The sequence below is a fragment of the Pongo pygmaeus genome, chromosome 4 (genome assembly GCF_028885625.2).
Source record: "Pongo pygmaeus isolate AG05252 chromosome 4, NHGRI_mPonPyg2-v2.0_pri, whole genome shotgun sequence".
NCBI lineage: Eukaryota > Metazoa > Chordata > Mammalia > Primates > Hominidae > Pongo > Pongo pygmaeus.
In genome coordinates, this window is record NC_072377.2 from 9,118,424 (window position 1) to 9,138,361 (window position 19,938).

General features: G+C 41.7%; 1 protein-coding gene and 1 long non-coding RNA gene across 6 annotated transcripts in view; one reads left to right on the forward strand and one right to left on the reverse strand.

Annotated features, from left to right (window-relative positions):
* Positions 1–1,421: 1,421 nt before the first annotated feature.
* SEMA5A (semaphorin 5A) overlaps positions 1,422–19,938 on the reverse strand; it is a 516,751-nt gene continuing 498,234 nt past the window's right edge. For all 5 annotated transcript variants that reach the window (XM_054488673.2, XM_063664657.1, XM_063664656.1 and 2 more), the window contains 5 exons: positions 18,629–18,799; positions 16,423–16,578; positions 14,967–15,014; positions 9,787–9,998; positions 1,422–8,418 (listed from right to left, as the gene is read on the reverse strand). In XM_054488673.2, coding sequence (XP_054344648.1) covers positions 8,299–8,418; positions 9,787–9,998; positions 14,967–15,014; positions 16,423–16,578; positions 18,629–18,799 — 707 coding nt within the window. In that variant the 3' untranslated portion in view covers positions 1,422–8,298. The remainder of the gene's footprint in view (positions 8,419–9,786; positions 9,999–14,966; positions 15,015–16,422; positions 16,579–18,628; positions 18,800–19,938) is intronic.
* LOC129036943 (uncharacterized) lies at positions 7,495–13,112 on the forward strand. Its single transcript, XR_008502692.2, has 3 exons — positions 7,495–7,584; positions 8,579–8,690; positions 11,201–13,112. It is a non-coding gene; the product is annotated as an uncharacterized LOC129036943 (long non-coding RNA).

Below are 19,938 nucleotides of genomic sequence, written 5' to 3' on the forward strand. Positions count from 1 at the left end.
CTTTCACTAAATAGGGTAGTCTTCCTGGGTCAAGCTTCTTATCTTTGTGTTCATGCTGACTGACAGCAGTTCATTCAAGAAAAACCTTGTTTTATGCAAAGAAGAATGGAATAGGGTGTGTTGGAGAGAGGGTAAGTATAATACAACTCAGTGCATCATTCATCAGCTCAACCTGATACCAACTCTTTGTAAACAGAAAGCCTAATTGGCCTTCCTTGTCACATATTTCCTGTTGCCCATGGAAATATTTCTAAAAGTGCTTTAATACATCCTTATGTCCTGTCCTGGCCACCATTCAAAAGGCCTGAAGATAAACAGGAGTGTTATGAGTTTTCCCCAGCAGGAAGTGGTCTGCACTTCACTCTGATGAAACTCACTCTTTTTAGCAGTGGCCATTGCTTAGCACCTCTGGGGAGACAGCACACTCAGAGGCAATACAAAGAAAAATGCCACTAAATTGTCTCCTAAATGGTAGGATTTATTTCAATGCTCACATACAATTGAATGAGACAAACTATTTACATAAAACATAAGTACAAAAAATATAATACAATTTATACTGTACACAATCAGGATTCCCTTGTTTTGTTCCCCCGACAAATGGCAGCTAGAGATGGTAAGAAGGGGGTTGCTAGGAAAGGGTGACTGCACACTCAGCAGTGCTGAGCATACATCTTCAGAATGCTTTTTTCATAAAGATGAATAGGGTTGAGATACAGAACCTGTCAATGCACCAAGAGCAGTAAGAGAGCACAACATACTCACTTCTGTAATAATAGCTATATATTTTTTCTTATAAACATGTTTGTCTCTCAAAGCTGAGGCTTGGAGCAGGTGTGAGCTGACTTCCATTGATTGGTTAGGTGACCTCCGCCCACCCCTGCTCTGACTTCCATAGTTGGTCCAATGCAGCAGGTAATGAGCTTCCAGTTGCCACAATTGGTGTCTTAAGCTGATTTCAGAAAACAGTGTATCTGTCAGATGTCATTAAGCAGCAATCTGGGATACAGACCTAGACAGCTCTCAGAAAGCATTTACAACCAGTGAACTGACGGACAGGAAAGATAAAAGTCATGACCGTTAGAAATTTCTATTGTGCACATCTAACAAGAAGGTTTTGAAGAATATCAATCCTTCAAATGTAAGGATTGAAAGAAAGTGTGGTGTGCCCATGGCCCCCTTACGAAGGACGCAGCAATCTACAAGTGTTCTAGCACAGCAACCCAAGATCCATTTTCTCATTCAAACAAAGGGGAAATGTAAAGCTATCTCATTGTTTTAAAAAGCTAAATTATAATTAAGATACATTGTCTTTTAAAATTAAATTTAAGATCAGTAACTGTCTGCAAGCTTACCAAGGGCTGAAATTGGCTTTGGAGGAGTTTCACAAAAAAAAAAAAAAAAAAAAAAAAAAAAAGAAACAATTTCAAATAAGTTTATTTTGTGTCACAAAACAGCCAACAGCAAATTAACACAGAATGAGGCATTTAACATTTTATAACATCTTTAAAAGTTACATCAAGCGGCATAGCACAAAAGTTTTGCTATGCATTTTTGAAGAATCCAACATTGGACCAAGTTTGTGCATTTTCTTGCAGATGATGTAGCATCTCAGTGGTGAAACTAAGTGCTTGGGTTAAAGGTTCATACTGTGCTTTGTTTCAAAGTGCAGAGGTTCAGCTTGCTTTTGGCCAACCCTCATGGTAAAAGAGAAAAACAATCAAATTCAGCAGAGATAATACTATTACTTTTCTTAACCCAAATTAAGAGTGACAACTTTTGTGAACTTGTGAAGCAGTTTTGATATGAACTTAAAAATAATCAGGCAATGTTGTAGGTGGTTCTCATTCCACGCTCACTGTATCTGCCAGTTGTCACCAGCCTGTGTCTGATTTTCCTCTATCTATGGACTTGCCTGAAGAGAAACAGAAACAAAAAACTCTAACTTCTATAGGCATCATGTTGACATTCTTATTACAGAACAAACACTATGATTTTTTTTGGAACATGTAGAAAATTAAAGTGATGTTAGTTTCTAGAAGGCTAATACTGAGGTCACCTCTCTTCTGAGCATATGTTGTACCTATTCTGGTTCTACATCCCCAGTGAGGGCAAAAACCACATCTGAAGATGATGTGCTTCTTGGTCATTTTCTATTCCTGAGTTCAAAGAGGCATAGGAGAATAATTTTCTTTAAAGTAAATCCAATCAATCTTCTCCTTCTAATTGGACCAATAATATCCACATGAAATGATAAATGATCATCTTAAACAAGGCACTAGCAACTTTTTCTAGGAAATTAAACTACCGCACTTACAGAGAGGGGAGAAAATGATGCTCTCGTTTTAGCAACATGATAAAATAGTTCCGATTTTTCAGAGTCCAGATTTTTCTCTCAGCTTGTATTTATCTAACATTTGAATCATTTTATTACTGCCATTCATCTAACATTTGGACTATTTGGCATTAAATTGCCAAAAGGCTGAGAAAGAACAAGATCACATTTGAACTACTGGCCCCAGATTTTAGAGCAAATATGAAGGGGTGGAATAAATTTTCTTGCTTGATTGACAGTTTAAGAAACACAAAAGAGTGATTTTCTACCTCCTGTTTCCTCTTTCCAGATCTGAAAGTGCCCTTGACTAGTTCCTGCCATTGCGCCAACACAGTAAAACATGTTTGCTTGAGCAAGAATTGATATTGACTCCGATTGCAGGGAGTAAGCTTGATTGCCTTTCTATGGCAGATATGATCTAATATGATCCATAAAAAAGGCTGTGTTTTGAGACAGCTTTCACCAGGAAGTATACATTTTGTGCCAGGCTCTGAATTTGGTTTTGATAATGCCCTATGTCACTTGCAATGTGAACTCTATTTTCAAAAGAGATTAGGATTCCCTTCCTCATGCTTCTGTAACATGTACCAAATTTCTGATAATGCAACAGATGACCACTGAGTATATCTTTGATCTATCTGCTAAAACAATGTGTACAATGCATCTTTAATATAAATCCATAGGAAAGGAGTATGAAAGAGTCGTTTTAGAAATCATCACCAGCAGTTCAACATTACATCTTACTTACCTTTTCTATTACCAAAAGAGAAAAGAAGCAAGGATTAAAGCAACATATTTTCCTTTGCTTTATTAGGTTAACAAGCAAGGATTAAAGCAACATATTTTCCTTTGCTTTATTAGGTTAACAAAGCAGATAACCTGAATTCCTTGGCTCAGTGTTTGTAGAGTTAAAAAAGAAATCTTTAAATCAATTATAATTAATGACCTCAATAGAGCAGAATGGCAGAAATAAATTTCACGATGATCCCCTGTCCCCAAACATTTTATCTTACATTGTGCATGGAATTCCCTTTTGTGCGTTTCTTAGGTCAAAGTGAACATTTCTCTCTGTTCTCCCATTTCACCCACTGCCCAAAGAAGTAAGGGGCTCAAATGGCATCTAGTGTCTGATAAGATAAGCGTAGGTAATTACAGATAACCACAGGTAATCAAATATTGGTAACGTTGTGTCAACATGCTTCCCCAAGTGCATCAGGAAGTGATGAAGAAGTTAGGATGAACAAATGGGCTAGGCATGGCCAAGGCCATCTGTAAACTCCAGTTTGTACCGTATCATAAGTGGTGAAGAATTTGCATATAGTTAAGGTTATTAATACCTTCATAGAAATTGATTATTGGAGGTGTGGGGCTTAAGCACAGCCCTGCCATGTGGAAAATGGTCATGTAGTTGCAGTTTATTATCAACCATTAATACCTGTTGCCTCTGGTTCTGTGTTCCAGAGCCATCTCTTGAGATAGAAATGCTGAGGTCAATGGAGTTACCCCCAATGCCACACACAAGAAAACCCCATTGAAGTGTAAAGGACACCCAGACCCTAAAGAAAGCTGATGGCCCAGGAACAAAGTTTATGAAGAAGTATCTTGACAGTATTGGGGAAATATTTATGATTTATTCTAAAAGCAAAAGGAACACTGCAAATAAGCAAATGAATATTTGTAAATTCAAATGCTAACAAGGCTGTGTTTAGACAAAATGATTAGCTGAGTATGGACTTGATATATGTTTAAGGTAAAATTCCCTTTGATATTCAATTATATGCTAATGGATCCCCTTAGAGGGCCACTTGGGGACATGGAGACCCCCACTAAGACTTTGCTCATTTTTTTTTTTTTTTTTTTTTTGAGACAGGGTCTCTCTCTGTCACCCAGGCTGGAGTGCAGTGATGTGATCTCAGCTCACTGCAACCTCAACCTCAACTTCCAGGGCTCAAATGATCCTCCTGCCTCAGTCTCCCAAGAAACTGGGACCACAGGCGCACACCACGATGGCTGGCTAATTTTTTGTATATTTTGTAGAGATGGAGTTTCAGCATGTTGTCCAGGCAGGTCTCAAACTCCTGACGTCAGGTGATCCACCCACCTTGGCCTCCCAAAGTGCTGGGATGAGCCACTGCACCCAGCCTTTGTCCATGATTTTGATAGCATGACCCGCTAATTCTACCAGAGACTCCAGTGGGAACACTCAGCAAAATAGGCTTTGACTCCCACAATTTCCATCCTTTTACAGATAAATAAGGAAGTAAGGACACCCTTGGCTAAAACTCTGGCACTCTGGGCAGTTGATCCTGGCAGAGTCCAAGGGTCAGACCCATGGACCTGTGAAGTGGGCCACCGTTTCCGGAAACTGTCCATAGCACTCGCTGGGGTGACCAGGTCCCACCTTTCATGTCACCTACTTATCCGACTGTTTCCTCCATTTGCTTCTTTTCTATTTGCCATCACCTGTGACCCGATGGGGCCAGACCCCTGGTTCATCCCAGACCACATGAACATGAATGGACTCTTCCTAGGGACAGAGGTTTCTTCCCAGCAGGGATGCCCTCACCCTCATTCAATGTTTATTGTCTCTTTTCAATTCCTTTAGAACCTCAGCCCCACACAAACAAATACATTTATTAAATGTTCTTTTCTTCTCAAATATGAATGGTAACTCTAGTGAGAGCCTACTTGAACAGGCTTAGGGAAACATCCCTACAAACATGAAGAAGCTGAGATGCCTCATGTAAGTAAGTCACAAGAAGCAGCAGCATAGAAATATGCTCAGAGGGGAATGGGGAGTTCTGGAGGGAATGCCATGAGTCTGGAGACTGTGGCTCTTCTGTGCGGTGGAGTCTGACCACGTGCCCCCTGAGTTCCTTAGAATTCACTAAGTCCATATCATTCAGAGGTTACAAAACCCCAGTTTCACCAAAGCCGCATGTCTTTGGAGCTACAGGAAGCCCACATGTTGTGTAGTGTGCAGAAATTTTGTTCTCCTTCCTGTAAACTGTCAGTGCACTGTAAAATCAATGTTAGATGGTGATGAGTCTGGCCTCAAGGGGAGTCACTTTCAAAGAATTTAAATGTAAGACTAAAGCCAGCTTCCTCATGAAAACCAGCCAATCTCCAACTGTATTCAGAAATAAATTTAGAAGTTAAATAGTGATTAATGTCATTTTACATCAGGTGCAGACAAGTGTAGCTTAAAACAACTATTTGTTGCTTTTTGTTCCACTTGTACCAAAAAAATAGGAAGAAAGGAAGAATTAAAGAAGAAAGAAGAAAAGAAGGCAGGAAGGCAGGAAGGAAGAACAAAAGGAGGGAATGAAGGACAAAAAGAGAGAATGAAAAGGTCATTCGGGAATTTAAAATGTGAACCACAAAGTTTCACCAGGACTTCCAAGCAGCCCAGGCCTAAGGAAGAGCGGCTTTATGAAGGAGGTTCCAAGACAGGTGAGAGATCGCACTGTGAAAGTCCAACGTGTGAGGGTTCACATGATAAGCGTGGAGTACAGAGCCAGAACATGTGAACGGTAGCTACACAGTGATGGACAAACACAACTTATTCCACAGCTGGTAAAATACTTAGAATATACCTGAAATTATCTAAACACTTACTATTCTGTCAAATAGAGAGAAAGGAAGAGAGATAAACAACTTTCCTTTGAACAGTTTGTGGTCGAAACAAAAATGGGATTCTTTTGCAATGCTAATTTCAAAGGTTTATATTACTAATAACATGAAGATCCGGTAGTGAGGGAGGGTGTTTTCCCAAGTCATTGCAAAAGACTCATTAAAGACCAGCTTCGATGCCATTTAGAAACCATTTCCCATCAATTCCAGTGAAACATTCTTGAAATATTAGAATCCTCTTTACTAGGGAAAATAAAATGTCCCTTTAAGCTTACAAAATATTAGGGATGAAGACTCAAAAATAACTAAAATGTGCTACAAGGTGAGAATTTTTTTTCTTACAAGAAACCGATGAGATGAGTTGAAATATCTGATGAAAATCCAACCTAGGAACAATTAGAGAACCATCTGGTTAGATTTCCCCTACTGAGTATGGACTTTGAGCATATGCATATAGACAGAAGACTCTGACATATGAGGAATGAGTGAGAGGCAACATGAAGTCCCCACTGCAAAGACCCTGAATGTCATTTACTTGCAATGCAAAAGAACTTACAGAGCCCACCTGCCATTTCAATACCATGTCATTTCTGTAAATTTGGGTATATGAGAATATTTTGAACTCAACAATATTCATTATTAAACATAGAATTCTTCTAACACTTTCTGAAATTGTTTCTTTAAATTGGAAACAAGGGTAAGGATAAAAGCACATATGCTAATAAAATTCTACGTTCCTTAGTCCCCCTACTATATTTTTTTCATAGATCTGAAGGTTCATTTGTCAGTAAGAACACGTTTCCATGTCTACCCAGGACTTTATCACATGCTCAGAGGCATCAGATGAACTTTTTCAATCGTGTTCTTATTTTCAATAATTATTCAACCAACTGCCATATGTTATGTATTGGTTGTTTGTGAGAAATTTATATATTATTTTTTCCGGGGACCTCTGTGAATGGTGTTAGCACACTCTTAAATGCTTATCGATGATCAGTGAAGAGACCACAGGGATCCCAAAAACCCTTACTTCCAGCTATCCTGACTTTCCAAGGTACATCTTGAAATGCTGTTGCCTCTATGCAGGGAGAGGTGAGGGTGAATGAACTGGGTGGGTGGGAAGGCAGCACTGAAATAAAAGAAAAGGCACCAGAGCTGAGCATCTCCTGCTCCCCTGGCCTGGAGGCAGCAAGTAACAGCAGAAACTGGGGGTAGCACTTCGTGTGGACCTGGCGGACTCCAGAAAGCCAGCTTTACATGGCATTAATGCTCTTGGTAGGGGCTGATTGCCACACATTGGGTATATCAGAGAGATGAAAAATAAAACGATTATCATTAATATCAGTTCTTTCAATATTTTCTATAACATAAAAAAGTTGCTTTTAGTTATAATTTAGTATTTTCAATACTTTCACTAATTGACGGCATAAATGTTCAAGATTTTTCTTTGCAGGGAGAGAGGAGGCGTGGAGTCTATCCAAACGCTAAGTAAGTGGTTGGTTATTTTACACACTGGCTCTTCAGGACATCACTATGGACCAGACAGGTGGACTTCCAGGCCAACAGCATGGCAAGGAGCTTCCTGGAATGCCATGAAATCCAAAAGTCAGAATAAGGTGAGTTTTGCAGCAACCTGCAGAACACATCCACGCTTCATTGTGCCTGCACTTCTGCTCCACTGCCTCCACCAGCAATGGCACAGAAACTGCATCAGGAGCAAGGTGGGGTGCCTCACAGTCTACTGTAACTTCTGCTGGTGTGGACCAGGTGGAATTCCTGGGCTTCTCAGGCAAGATGAAAACACTCAAGCTGCTTCCAAGAATCCCATAGCTTTATCCAGATTTGGAAAGTTGGGCAATCCATGGTGAATAATTGTTTGGCCACATTCTTTTTCTTCATTTTATGAAATATTGTGGATCTATGCACTTCTTGTGGAAGGAGCAGGTCTTTCAGAGAAAGTGCCTATTTTCTTGAATTACAACATCACAAGAAGAGATTCATATTTCTAAAGACTCCTTCCAATGTGGGTGGCACATTTATAAAATAATGCTCAAAAAACCAATGGACTTGTCAGAAAAATAGGATGAGCACAATTAAAAACTTCACATCCTGGCTCATTCAACAATGGTCAAGATTTTCACAATGTCTTATTTCAATTTTTGTTGCTTTTAAAGACGTGTATTTTTGGCAGCAATGGGACACTCTGGTGGCTTGAAATGCACTTGAAATGTATCCAAACTTCGACTCTCAAGCCTCAGAAACATGGGCAGTCATGGGGCACAGGCCTTGAGGAACTGGGGATTTACAAGAAGCCAAAAACACAAGAGCTGTTAGTACTCATCATAATTATTGAGATCTGTAAAGTAGGCATTAGAATAGGTCTTCCCAGTGAGATGTGGGTTGAAGTATTTGTTTCTTTCCTCTAGGATCAAGTTGTTTTTGTTAAATGCCTGGAAAATATGTTAAAAAAAAAAACAGATTTTAAGAATGCTGAGTAGCATTTCAGAAATAAGAAATAATATAACGAGGATAACTATTATGTTGAATTTGAGCTCTCTGCTAAGACTCCATTATTTTAAAATATGTTTTCTTATTTATTTGCTTCCCCAGATTATTTGCCTCATGGAGGACTTGCCTAATTACCAGAATAAGGTTGGCAGTTTGTGATATCTTCTGGTTAAGTTTTCAACTTTAGTTATGAAGTTACCATGAGAAGCAGGAGGTAAGAAAACCTAAATCTAAATCTCTAGAAAACCTAAAACTCTAATGATTTCAAATTAACAGACATTTTGACTATAACTGAATATATATAACTAAAGTTGTATTCATATAACTGAATAGATATGTAAGTAGCTTTCAGATGACCATGGGTGAGGACATTTATCAGAGACCTTGACGAAACTTATTTAAGTAAGGGCCTCAGGTTTCAAATGCCTTAATTGCTTTTCATCCTGAACTTGTTAGAAGGTGATCACTGTGTAGCCATTTTCTATTAATAGTCATTAAAGTCACCTGCAGTTTCAAAGCGCTTCAACTGAGCCAGGTAGAACATATATATTGAGAGGATTAAAATGAAGATGAAGGAGGGTGCCCAATGGCCATCTGTCCAGGGTTAGTCTGGGCAAAGTATCAGAAAAATGTTCTAGAAGGATTCATTAAAGACTGAGCAGCTGTCCATGCCTTCAACGTCCTTTATCTTCATGAGAGAAACATTTCTGATTATCTTAAAAGTGGCTGCTGAATCTTCAGTGGGAACACAAGCCTGGGTAAATTACCTTCTGATGCCCATAGTAACAGTGATCAGAGACAAGCTGATGTGTTGGAATCATGCTCAGAGGAGCCCCTTTCTTGAGATCCAAATGTTTGTTTTGAAAGCTGTTGTTCATGGAAGGAGCTCGTGCTCCTCTTTGGGCTTCCTCCCTACTCTAGGAGCTAGTTTCTGAGAGGCTAGGAGGGGTGTGTTACTAATTCCTGGTGCTTCATTCCCCAGATCTACCATCTGAGTGAGGGGAGATGCTCATGGCTTGTGGATCTTGGTTTAAGCAGGGTCCAAGGGGAAAAGTCAATTGGTGTGTCTCCATACAGGTGGTGGAGAATAGAGGCCACATGGCTAAGAGACAAGTATGGACATTGTGGCTCCTTGGACATAAGGTCTCCCAGCCACCTGAAGTCGTAAGGGCTAAAGATGTTTCTTATTCTCACATAGGGAGAAAATTCAGTTTCAAAGGAAACCACCTCAGCAGAGAAAGGGCTCAAAATACTCCCTACAATTGTTAAGGGAAACCAGGCACTTAGCAGAAATATTAAAATTCACTTACCTTGATGGCCTCCACCGAGTCATACTTGTCCAGTTTGTTGATGTGGTTGGTTATGCTGGTATTAAGGGGGGCAGGTGAGACGGGGTGGATGACAGTCGCATCGTGAGATTGCTGCTGGTACCGCTGGCAGTAGGTATAGACGAGCAGGGTGAGGAGGCAGCCGAGGATGGAGCTGCTCAGCCCCACGGCGATCATGTGGAACATGTTGAACTCTAGGGAGACACGAGCAAAGTGATGCCACACTTGAAAAGAACATCCTGCCTAGCTACTCAAAGCACTAGGATGAAAAGAGAAAGTCAAAATGAAAAGCCTCATCCCCATTCCAAAATTAAAGAAATCATCATTCTTAAGAGTCTTTCATTGGAAACGTCATGGCCATCAAGAAACTTCTCCACAGGGAGCACAGGATTATTATTATTATTTGAAATGGAGTTTTACTCTTGTTGCCCAGGCTGGAGTGCAATGGCGTGATCTCAGCTCACCACAACCTCTACCTCCTGGGTTCAAGCGATTCTCCTGCCTCAGCTGCCCGAGTAGCTGGGATTATAGACATGTGCCACCATGCCCGGCTAATTTTGTATTTTTTAGTAGAGATGGGGTTTCTCCATGTTGGTCAGGCTAGTCTCAAACTCCCAACCTCAGGTGATCTGCCAGCTTCAGCCTCTCAAAGTGCTGGGATTACAGGCGTGAGCCACTGTGCCTGGCAGAGCACAGGATATTTTAAGTTCATTCTCTTATGGATGATAGTCTTTTGGAGTGACCTTAAACTTTAATAAATACGCTACCAGAAGCATTTTTTTATTATTATTTAAAGGTTTGCACAACAGTGTTCTGCTTCAAGTGCAGCCTAATCCATGGTGTACAGGGTTTCTACAAAAAAGGTTATTCATGCTCCTCAATGGGTTGAGCCTCCCCTGTGCAGCAGGGCTGTGTCCTGAAAACAAGGGAGAAGCAGCTACTTTTCTAATCTACTGCTCGACTGCAAGCCAGACTGCTTTTAGCTCTCTCTCCATTTCATCCTATTTAAAATGTTTTCTATTCACATAAACACATACACTTTTCATTATATTTTTTGAGTATGAATATGCACACATTAGAAAGTGCAAAAGGGTCTACAGGAAAAATTCATCCTTTCCTAGAGGTAACTATTATAAGCACTTTCTCCTTTGCCCTTCCAGAGATACTTGGCACACACGTGTGCTGTGTGTGTGGTGTAAATACTATCCTGTGTACCACTTTTCTCACTTATGTTGTATTTTGAAGGTCTTGTCAAGAAAATGGTTTACTAAAAAGAAATAAGGGATTCGTGTTAAATGAACAAAATATGATATTTTAAATGGTCATGAAATGACCTTCTTTTCCCTAATGTTTTCCTATTTAATGGCATCTCTTCTGTCTCATTATTTTCCTGCAGTTATGAATACAAAGCATTCAGAAAATTTGCCAGCGTGGACTTATATCTCTAAAATAGGATTGGCTCAAGTGCTATCAAGGCACCATACCAGGACCTGTGTTATGTCGGAGAAAACAAAAGACAACAGATATTCCTTGTGTATGTTGGTGAAATACTACTATTAAAAAGTTTGAAGCTTTTCCACAGATGAAGGCAGCATCTGGTCAGTGCCACATCACTGGGCTTCAGGAGAATCGGGTAAAGTAAAACAGGGTCTTATCTTCCTCTGTGTTGTTAGAACCGAGTGGCTGCTGCCCATGGGGTACTGGCCTCATGTGCCACCTGCTCAGAGCACATCCTGAGGACACCAGCTTTCCCCAGGGTGTCTCCTCCACACGCCACCAGGGTGAGGGGCAGTGTCACTAATACCTTTCCCTGACCTGTCAACCCTGCACCCAGTGGGACAATTGGAGGTATGTGCTGAGCATCACTGTGTTGCTGGCAAGTCTACCTGGCTGCAGAGCAAGGCCTTTCAGGCTCTGGAGATAATGAGAAGAGCCTGGGTGCATCTTAACCACCCCAGCCTCCTCCCCAGGGATTTTCTGAGTTACCTTCCCTGTGCTCATGATCCTCACTACCTGGAAGGGACTCCACCCTGCCAATGCTGACCCACGGGGCTCTAACACTTGGTGTCAAAGGGGGAGGGACACTGTTCAGTGAGTGCCCACCTGGCCTAGGTCTACGGGGCTCTGTTTGAGTCCTTCCTGAACCTCATGTAACCCTCCAGTGGCTGATAGGCCCCAGGGAAGGTAAACCTACAGTCAGGAGATGCCATCAAGGCCTCACCTGTGATACATGGCAGAGGTCGGATATCTCTCTTTGTCCCTAAACCCTGAACTTTTCCCTCTAAGCTGTGCTCCTTGGCTGCTCCAGACAATGTGTTCCAGGAACCCAGGACTTTGGAGCTGGATCTGCCCCCTTGGGTGCATGGACACTGAGAAGAGAGGCTGCCTTCTCTCTGACTCACTGTCAGGCAAAACTCACAACACATTCCTGACCACTGAAGTGCCAGTGGATAATGCAGTTCCTAGCACAGGCGCCCAGTGTACTCAGCACTAAGGGCTGGATCAGCCTGAACGACAGCACTAGAACATTCCACAAGCATCACTCACTCTCTGACAACCACCTCAACTTTTCACTTCCAGCTTAGTTGGTCAATGGTTTCAGAATCTTTGGCCTTTCCTGACTCTGTCTTGAAGCCTCTAGGGCTGGAGAACTCACTCCCAACCTGAGACAGGCAGATAAAGTATCCAGGGGACATTCCACCAGCAGCCACTGGGACTTTAACACTGAAGCTGTACTTAGATAAGCAAGAGCTGATTTCACACAAGTTCTTACTTCTTCTCTCTCTCTCAGAGAGCTGTTAGCACTCTCAGGGTCAATGCCTTGTACCGATGGAAATACTTCCTGCTGCACTCATAACTCATGTTTCATTATAACATAGGGAAGATGCATGATTGATAGTCTCCATATGCAGACACTGTGTCATTAGTCAAATGAATCATTCCAGCAGGTGCCTGGGAAAGGCTGGGGCCAGCTGACATCTTATGATGATTCCATAGTCTTTGTGTCTCATGCAACTAAAAATAGCTCTCTAAGATGAAAAATTTGAATTGAAGCACATTTTTCTGCATGGGGAAAGTTGTGCCCATTAAATTTCTTCTGATTTTCTGCATGGGGAAAGAAGTGCCCACTAAATTGGCTCTGAATGTGCTTACTATAGTTCTTTCCTTTGAATATGATTTTCTGCTGTTGATTTTGATCAGTAAAAATGGAATACTGACCAACAACTACTCTGTTGGTTCAATTGGCTAATTTCCGGTACAAAGTTTGATTGATTTTCAACAAAATTAAAAATAAATAAATAAATGAAGATGCCTATGTTGTTTAAAAATAAATAAATAAATGAAGATGCCTATGTTGTCAAAAACATCCTTGCTAGGTAACTGTTTTCAACTTTAGCCCTACAGTAAGATTCATCTAAACAGCCTATGCCATTGTGCCAGTGCCAACAGCCTAAAGATCTAAAAAAAATTCCATTCTGAATATCTCAGAATAGTTCAACTTCCTGTGATTTAAACAATAGCATCTCAAGGCTTGTGCAGCCATTAGGCACAGCTGCTTCAGACATACAGAAGTAGTACTTTAGGGTGGCGATGGGCTTTGCACCAGGTTCTCGTGGGTTCTCAAGGCCCTTGAAGGTCTTCCACAGGGTAACTCAGTGAGGCTCAGCAGAAGGAAAGTGAACTGCACACATCTGGCAGCAGGCACAAATATCTAGCCAGCTCCGCTGAGGCATCAGCTGTTTGAGCCTCAGGCTCTGCATGGCCTCCCTGAGAATGGGAACACTTATAAACTCTGCTCCACTCTTGACCTACACTGTCCTTGATGGCAGCAGACAGTCCTGGACCCTGGGTGTTGTCCAAGAGTGTTACCTAACCAGGGCTACTCTGACTCGAGCCTCCTGAACACAATTCTTTTGGATACTTATTGTCAGGGCTCTTTTCCTATGGTGCTTTGGGTTCAAAACTCACACTGGATCCCACTGGCTGAATTCCATGTGTGCACTTGGGCCAGTGACATCATCCCTCTGAGCCTCATGGTCTCCATTTATAAAATGCGGATTAAATACATAAGCACTGTTCCTTTTCTATAATTCCACAGTGCAAAATCTCTGAAAAGTAATGTTTCATCAGTCATCTGGCATTAAAATGTCACTGACTTGACCCATTTTCTGTAGACCTGACCAGAACTTCTAGGAAGACCCTTAGCATCTTCACTTTTTTCAACATCTCACAGCAGCATTGTTAAGAAGATTGGTTGTAGAACAATCCCAGGCCCTGTGCAGGTGTCATGTTATATAGTGTAAAGGCCCTACATACCCTTCTAACAAACATCTAAAAACTGCTGAGTTCCAAAACCCTTCTCTATTTCCAGAGGTGTTACATGAAGAACTGTAGACCCTTGGCACCTACCTCAATGCTCCTTGTGAGGACCAAATGGGCTTTGCACCATATTCTTATCGTCTATAACATGTAAAACGGTGTATAGCACACAATTAGTGATCTAAAAACATTGGATGGTACTAATTGGTATGATCATTTTTATGTGAACCGGTTGCATATTCATCTTGTAGTTGGATCCCATGTTAGCAATGGCTAGTTAGTGAACTCACTCCACTGACTTAGCTCAGACACCTAACATTGCCCTTCTGAGGCACTGGGGTCTCTGATGATATGATTGCTTGTCGGAGGGTCTGGGGCTGCTTGGGTGCCCATCCGAAGCTCAATGGCCTTCACAAAACTGACACAGAGCAGGTGTTCAGCAAGGATTACTGAATGAATGACTGATACCGAGACCACTGGTTCATAAATCTTAGCACCCGTCAGAATCACCTGCAAGGCTAACTGAACCACCGACTGCTGGGACCTTCCCATGAGGTCCTGATTCTGTGGATCAAGGTGGGGCCTGAGGATCTGCATTCCCATCAAGTTCCCAGGCCATGCTCTTGACGTGGGTCTAGGCACCCCATTCTGAGAACCACCAATCTGTATGTCAAATATTGACTATTAGCCTTTATGCCGAGGTAGAATGCCTGGGATCCACGACTTTCTCCAGTTTTTCATTCTTGGCCAAGAGGCAGAAAAATTATAGAAAACATGCAGCAAGGGAAATGATTAGAATATATCAGTACATCCATTACAACTACTTAAAAGGAATAACGTACCTCCACACCTTTTCTCTTCTACGCTACTGGATCTTGCCACAGATACTTCTGGAAAAAGAAAAGTCGAATCACAATGTGTAAAAGGTGTTGAGAAGACAGTCCACATTCATGCTTCATGTATGTTTGTCTAATGATTCTGAATTTTATGTGACACAAAGTTTCAAAAGCTTGATTAATTATCAGAAAAATTCTACTTGTTTCTTTGCTTGTTTTAACCAATCTGATATGGATTTGGCCAAATCACCTTGACTGGAGAGAGATGAGGTTCATTTATCACAGAAAGATAATGCTATGGTCTCTCGGGTTGAAAGCAGGAAATGTGCTCATTTTCCATTACAAGGTGTCTTGCCAGGGGAGAACCCTTCCCTCTGCCCAACACACAGAGTACTCCTGTGGTATTCCTGCTTCTGAGACTTGTTCCGTCAAAGCCAGTGTTGTCACCTTCCCGGCAGAGGGAGGGCCCATTCACCAGAGCTCAAGGACATCTGCAGAACAAGTGAAGTCCCTCTTCAGGAGGCCACTGATGCTCTTGGCATGCCACACATGAAACCCCCAGCAGGATGCAGAGAGAGGCCACATCTCATACATGTTTTAACTCCCGAGGATAAAATATCACTCAGTAGTCTAGAAACACCATTCTTTCCTGTACAGATTTTTTTGTTAGACAACAAGAATTAAAAATATGTCTATCGTTAAAAAGGAAAACAATAACAACCACTCCTACAGTTCTGTGCCGTACATGACTGAGGTATGGTATACTAATTTTCTCTAAAATAGTATCTTTTGCACAGATCAAAGAAAACTGGCTTATAGAATGCAACTCTACTATTTATTTGTAAGAGGCTGGTCCACCTAACAGTCCTAAGGCACACAGTGGACATATGCGCAATGATCTATGCATTCATATAGCACCTTGTTACAGTGAGCATGCAACAAGTGATCAGCTATCACCAACAACTACACACTGACTTTACCATGAAAAGCTGGTTGAATGAGGGCCAACCTCTTCTCCAACAGGAGAATAATGATGCATTTCTACCTTCTCAAGTATATTAAAGATAGCATAAAGAGAATGGTGCTTTTTCTCTGTATGCCAGTGCATACACAGCGAGCACTGCCTAAACATTTAACCTAATATTAAAATAACCAAATAACCAAATCATATTTAATAATAACCAAATATTTTCCTGTTTTTGAGCAAAGTCTTCTGATTGTATTATAGTTGATAAACTGCAAAAGACACTTTGCCTAAGAAATCTTAAATTTATGAACTGAATTCATGTTTAAATCTGCAGTTATCTATAGACCTACATTTTAAACACCTTGAAACCATGGGGCTTGATGGAATCATCTCTATTTCACCAAATAAGCCAAATAAAACTCTGACCTATGAGTCATTTTCTCTCTCCACGTTGGAAATGATTTTGTTCTTACTGATAAATACCTTTGCTCTTACCTGGGATGAAATTAGAGTCAAACACACATGGCCGTCTCTCCGTGGTGTTCCCGGAGCACTGGCTGCCCATGGGGAACAGGAGGATGCACTGGCGGGCGCGGACTTGGACGCCAGAGGCTTCACACTCAGACCAGTCCGACCACTCTGACCAGCTCTCTGCAGAGACCAGAAGAGGGGAGATGGGGCGGAATGGCCAGTAAGCTCAATCATCCTGGACTCACTGGCAAGTTACATACGTGATTTCCGGATTCCATAGCATGTTTTTAATGGTTCTGTGCATCAGTAAGATGTAGTATCATCTAACAGATCCAGTAAATACAGTACAAACGAGGATGAATAAAAGTGCCTACACTGTTGTATATTTGATCAGATATCATGAGCTCAAAATAAACATTATTTTAACATTATAAAGTAATTGTATTTAGACACTTAATAAGTGAATACATGAGACCCAGCTGTGTGCGGACCATCAGCAGTGGTGGCACGTAAGTCATCAATGCAGATGCCATTTTGCTATCGGTAATGCTCCCCTCAAAGAACCTCAAATGCTTTCCTGAAACATTCCTGAAAATTCTCCACCTTCCTCTGTGCTCAGACAAGAGGAATAATTGTGTGCTCATGAGAGTCCTGGGTTGCTGAAAGGGAGTCTGAAGCTACACAATTACTTTCTCTTCTGTTATAAAAACAATTCCGCAGAGTCAACATGCCAAAGTCAGGCTACCCTTGAGGTAGAATTCATTTTATCTCATGTTTGCTGTCTCTGAAGAGATAAGGTCAATGCATAAGCCTTTGGCCAAGGCCAAAAGAGGGGCATTGAAAGGATACTTCACCCCAAAATGGAAGATTTACTAGGATTTGTGAAATTCTCTCAGGCATACAGATGTGTGAAAAGAAAGGAGTAACACTCCTATATAAGTAAGAAAGTTAAAAAAGTAAACTCTGGATATTGTTTATGGAATTTTAATCAGGATAAAAAGGTATTTTTCTATGCAGTTTGCTTTTTTCCCCTTTTTAAGTGGAAGCATCCACTTTGTAGTGGCAGGGAAAATTTGAAAATCAAACTTGTGCCTTGCTCCAGTTAAAGGGCACATTGTTTCCTTAGAAATGCAGAAAGTGCCAGTTTTGGGAATGACAGTGAGAATCTGGCTTCAAGGCCCTTTTCAATATACATAGAACCTTCTAGAAAGATATGCAGGAGCAAGCTAAAAAAAAAGTGTGTGTTTCAAAGTCAAAGTTAGACCAAGAAAAGAATAGCTCATTTTCATTCCAGGTGGTTCCTTCATGTCAGTAAACCAAGCTATTTCTGGGATGGTGGTGGTGGTGGAGGCCCCAGGTGCCTGCATCAGCCACAGGGAGCTTGGAGCGAGGAGCTCCCACACCCACGGGCCCAGGGCTGGTTCCTGTGAGGTGCACTTCACAGCGGTGCTCCCTGCTCTCCACCCTGATTTTAAACAACAAAACCTCAGACTCTGTTATTAGACTACTGGCTTTAAGAATGCTTTGCTATCCCCAGTTTCTGTTGTTTGCTGTGCTCCTCCACTTACTGATTTGATGTCACGCTTTTTCTTTCCTTTAATTGCACTACCTCTAAATTACAGCCTATTGACCATGGATGAAGCATCCTGCAAGAGTGCTTAGTGTCCCCTTGTCACATTTTAGAAGTCATTCCTGGAACACAGGTCTGGAGATCTTTGGAAGACACATGGCTGCACCCAGGCTGGTTTTGAGCAAAAAGGCTGCAGGCGATTTCCCCACTCAGACCTCCAGACTCCGTGGGGGGCACTACAAATGTTCGTTCTTTCCCACCTTTCCTTGGACTTTCTCTCTCCCTCAACACAGCAAGGTGTCACCTGTGGGTCACCAGTGTTAATTAGCAAAGTCAAGAATAAATTAGGATGTTTCCTAATTAGGGAGATTGGGTGTTGTAACATGCCATAGATTCAGAACTCATGTTTGAAGCCTTTAGCACTCTCCCATTGCTGGGCTAAAGGCTTTGAACACGAGTTCTGAATCTATAGCTCAGTGAGAACTATTTTATTGTAGATGCTATGTTTTAAAGTCACTTCAAGGGTAATAGCATATTGTTAACTTGTCCACCCCCCTTCCAGTACTTACCGCGATGCAGTATCATCAATTACACCATTTATCCATTAAGGAAAGAGGCCAATTTGTCCCAAAGCTGTGCAATAGGTGAGGTGCCGCTTACCTGGGCAGGGCTGCGTGTTGCAGAGTGCCTCTTCTGTGTGCAGCCCCAGGCAGATGTCCCCTCCATAGGCCGGGGCTGGATTGGAGCAAGAGCGGGTCCTCATATAGTGTCCACCGCCGCATGTTGCTGAACATTTTGTCCAGGGGGACCAGCAAGACCACACGCCATCCACTGTGAAGAAACACAACGTCACAGCTCTTCTATAATCCAATCCCAACCAAGCGAAAAGAGTTACTAAATGGAAGCTAAGTGGATTCTGTTTAGTAAGACAAACAAAATGGAATCAGCACTCCAGGAAGGCTTCAGTGCATCGGCGCACGTAGCAACGAGGCTTCTGACCCCTCACAGGGCTGCATTTGGAGTCTTCCTCTTGGTGACAGATCCAGTTTTACAGATTCCTCCCTACACTTTTTCAGTTCCCTTTATTCATTCTTTCAGAAAATATTTCTAAATCTGTCATATCTAAGTACAAGCATGACGGCAGAGTGTAAGAGGTGTCATAGTAATTCCAGCCCCTGAGAACAACCATGAACTACTTTGTACGGTTATTGACGTAAAGCCCCAGCCAGCTCTCACCTTTGCCATCTAACTAGCCAGACAAGACTTAAAGCCAAGGTAAGTAGTTCAAGTCACAAGCTCCTTTACTAATTGGATTATGGTTTACTCCCTGACAGTGGGATAGAGAAAAGCTAACAGGTCCCATGAGGAAGGTAACTGAAGAATGCTCGGTAAATTCAGGCACAGAATGACCAAATTAAGTACAGCCACACAGACTTGACACTATGTTTAAATGACTACAGAGAGGAATATGAAAATCTGCAGCCATATGTCGGGTTAGATATTAAGAGTGCAGTTTTACAATGTGCATGTTAGGCCTAACTGGTTCCTTGACTAACCATTTCCATGACAGCTCATAACCCAGCACATGTCTCTGCCTGCTCAAGTTAGCCTCCTGAATTCCTTAGGCTGGGCTTTTGGTACCTGTAGACCAGCCTGCTGAATGCTGGGAGCAGGTGGCCCACCTGAAACTGGGAGACTTTAAGACTCAGTCCTTTATTAGCTGATCTTGCTAAAACCAAGACCTCATGTTGTTGGCTTGGGCTTGTGACAAGTCAAATATAATTTTCTGTTTAGCTAACTTCTGACTGTGCCTCTTTCTTGCTAGCCAGACCTTCCTTGTTATTGCTGAGTCCCAGGACAAAGCTACAGGACTTTGTCAAACAAGGTATTAGATCCTAATCAGGGGTTAAGCACCAATCGTAACCACAGCTAAGTCAATTAAAAAGCTGAGGAGAGACTCACTATTGCTA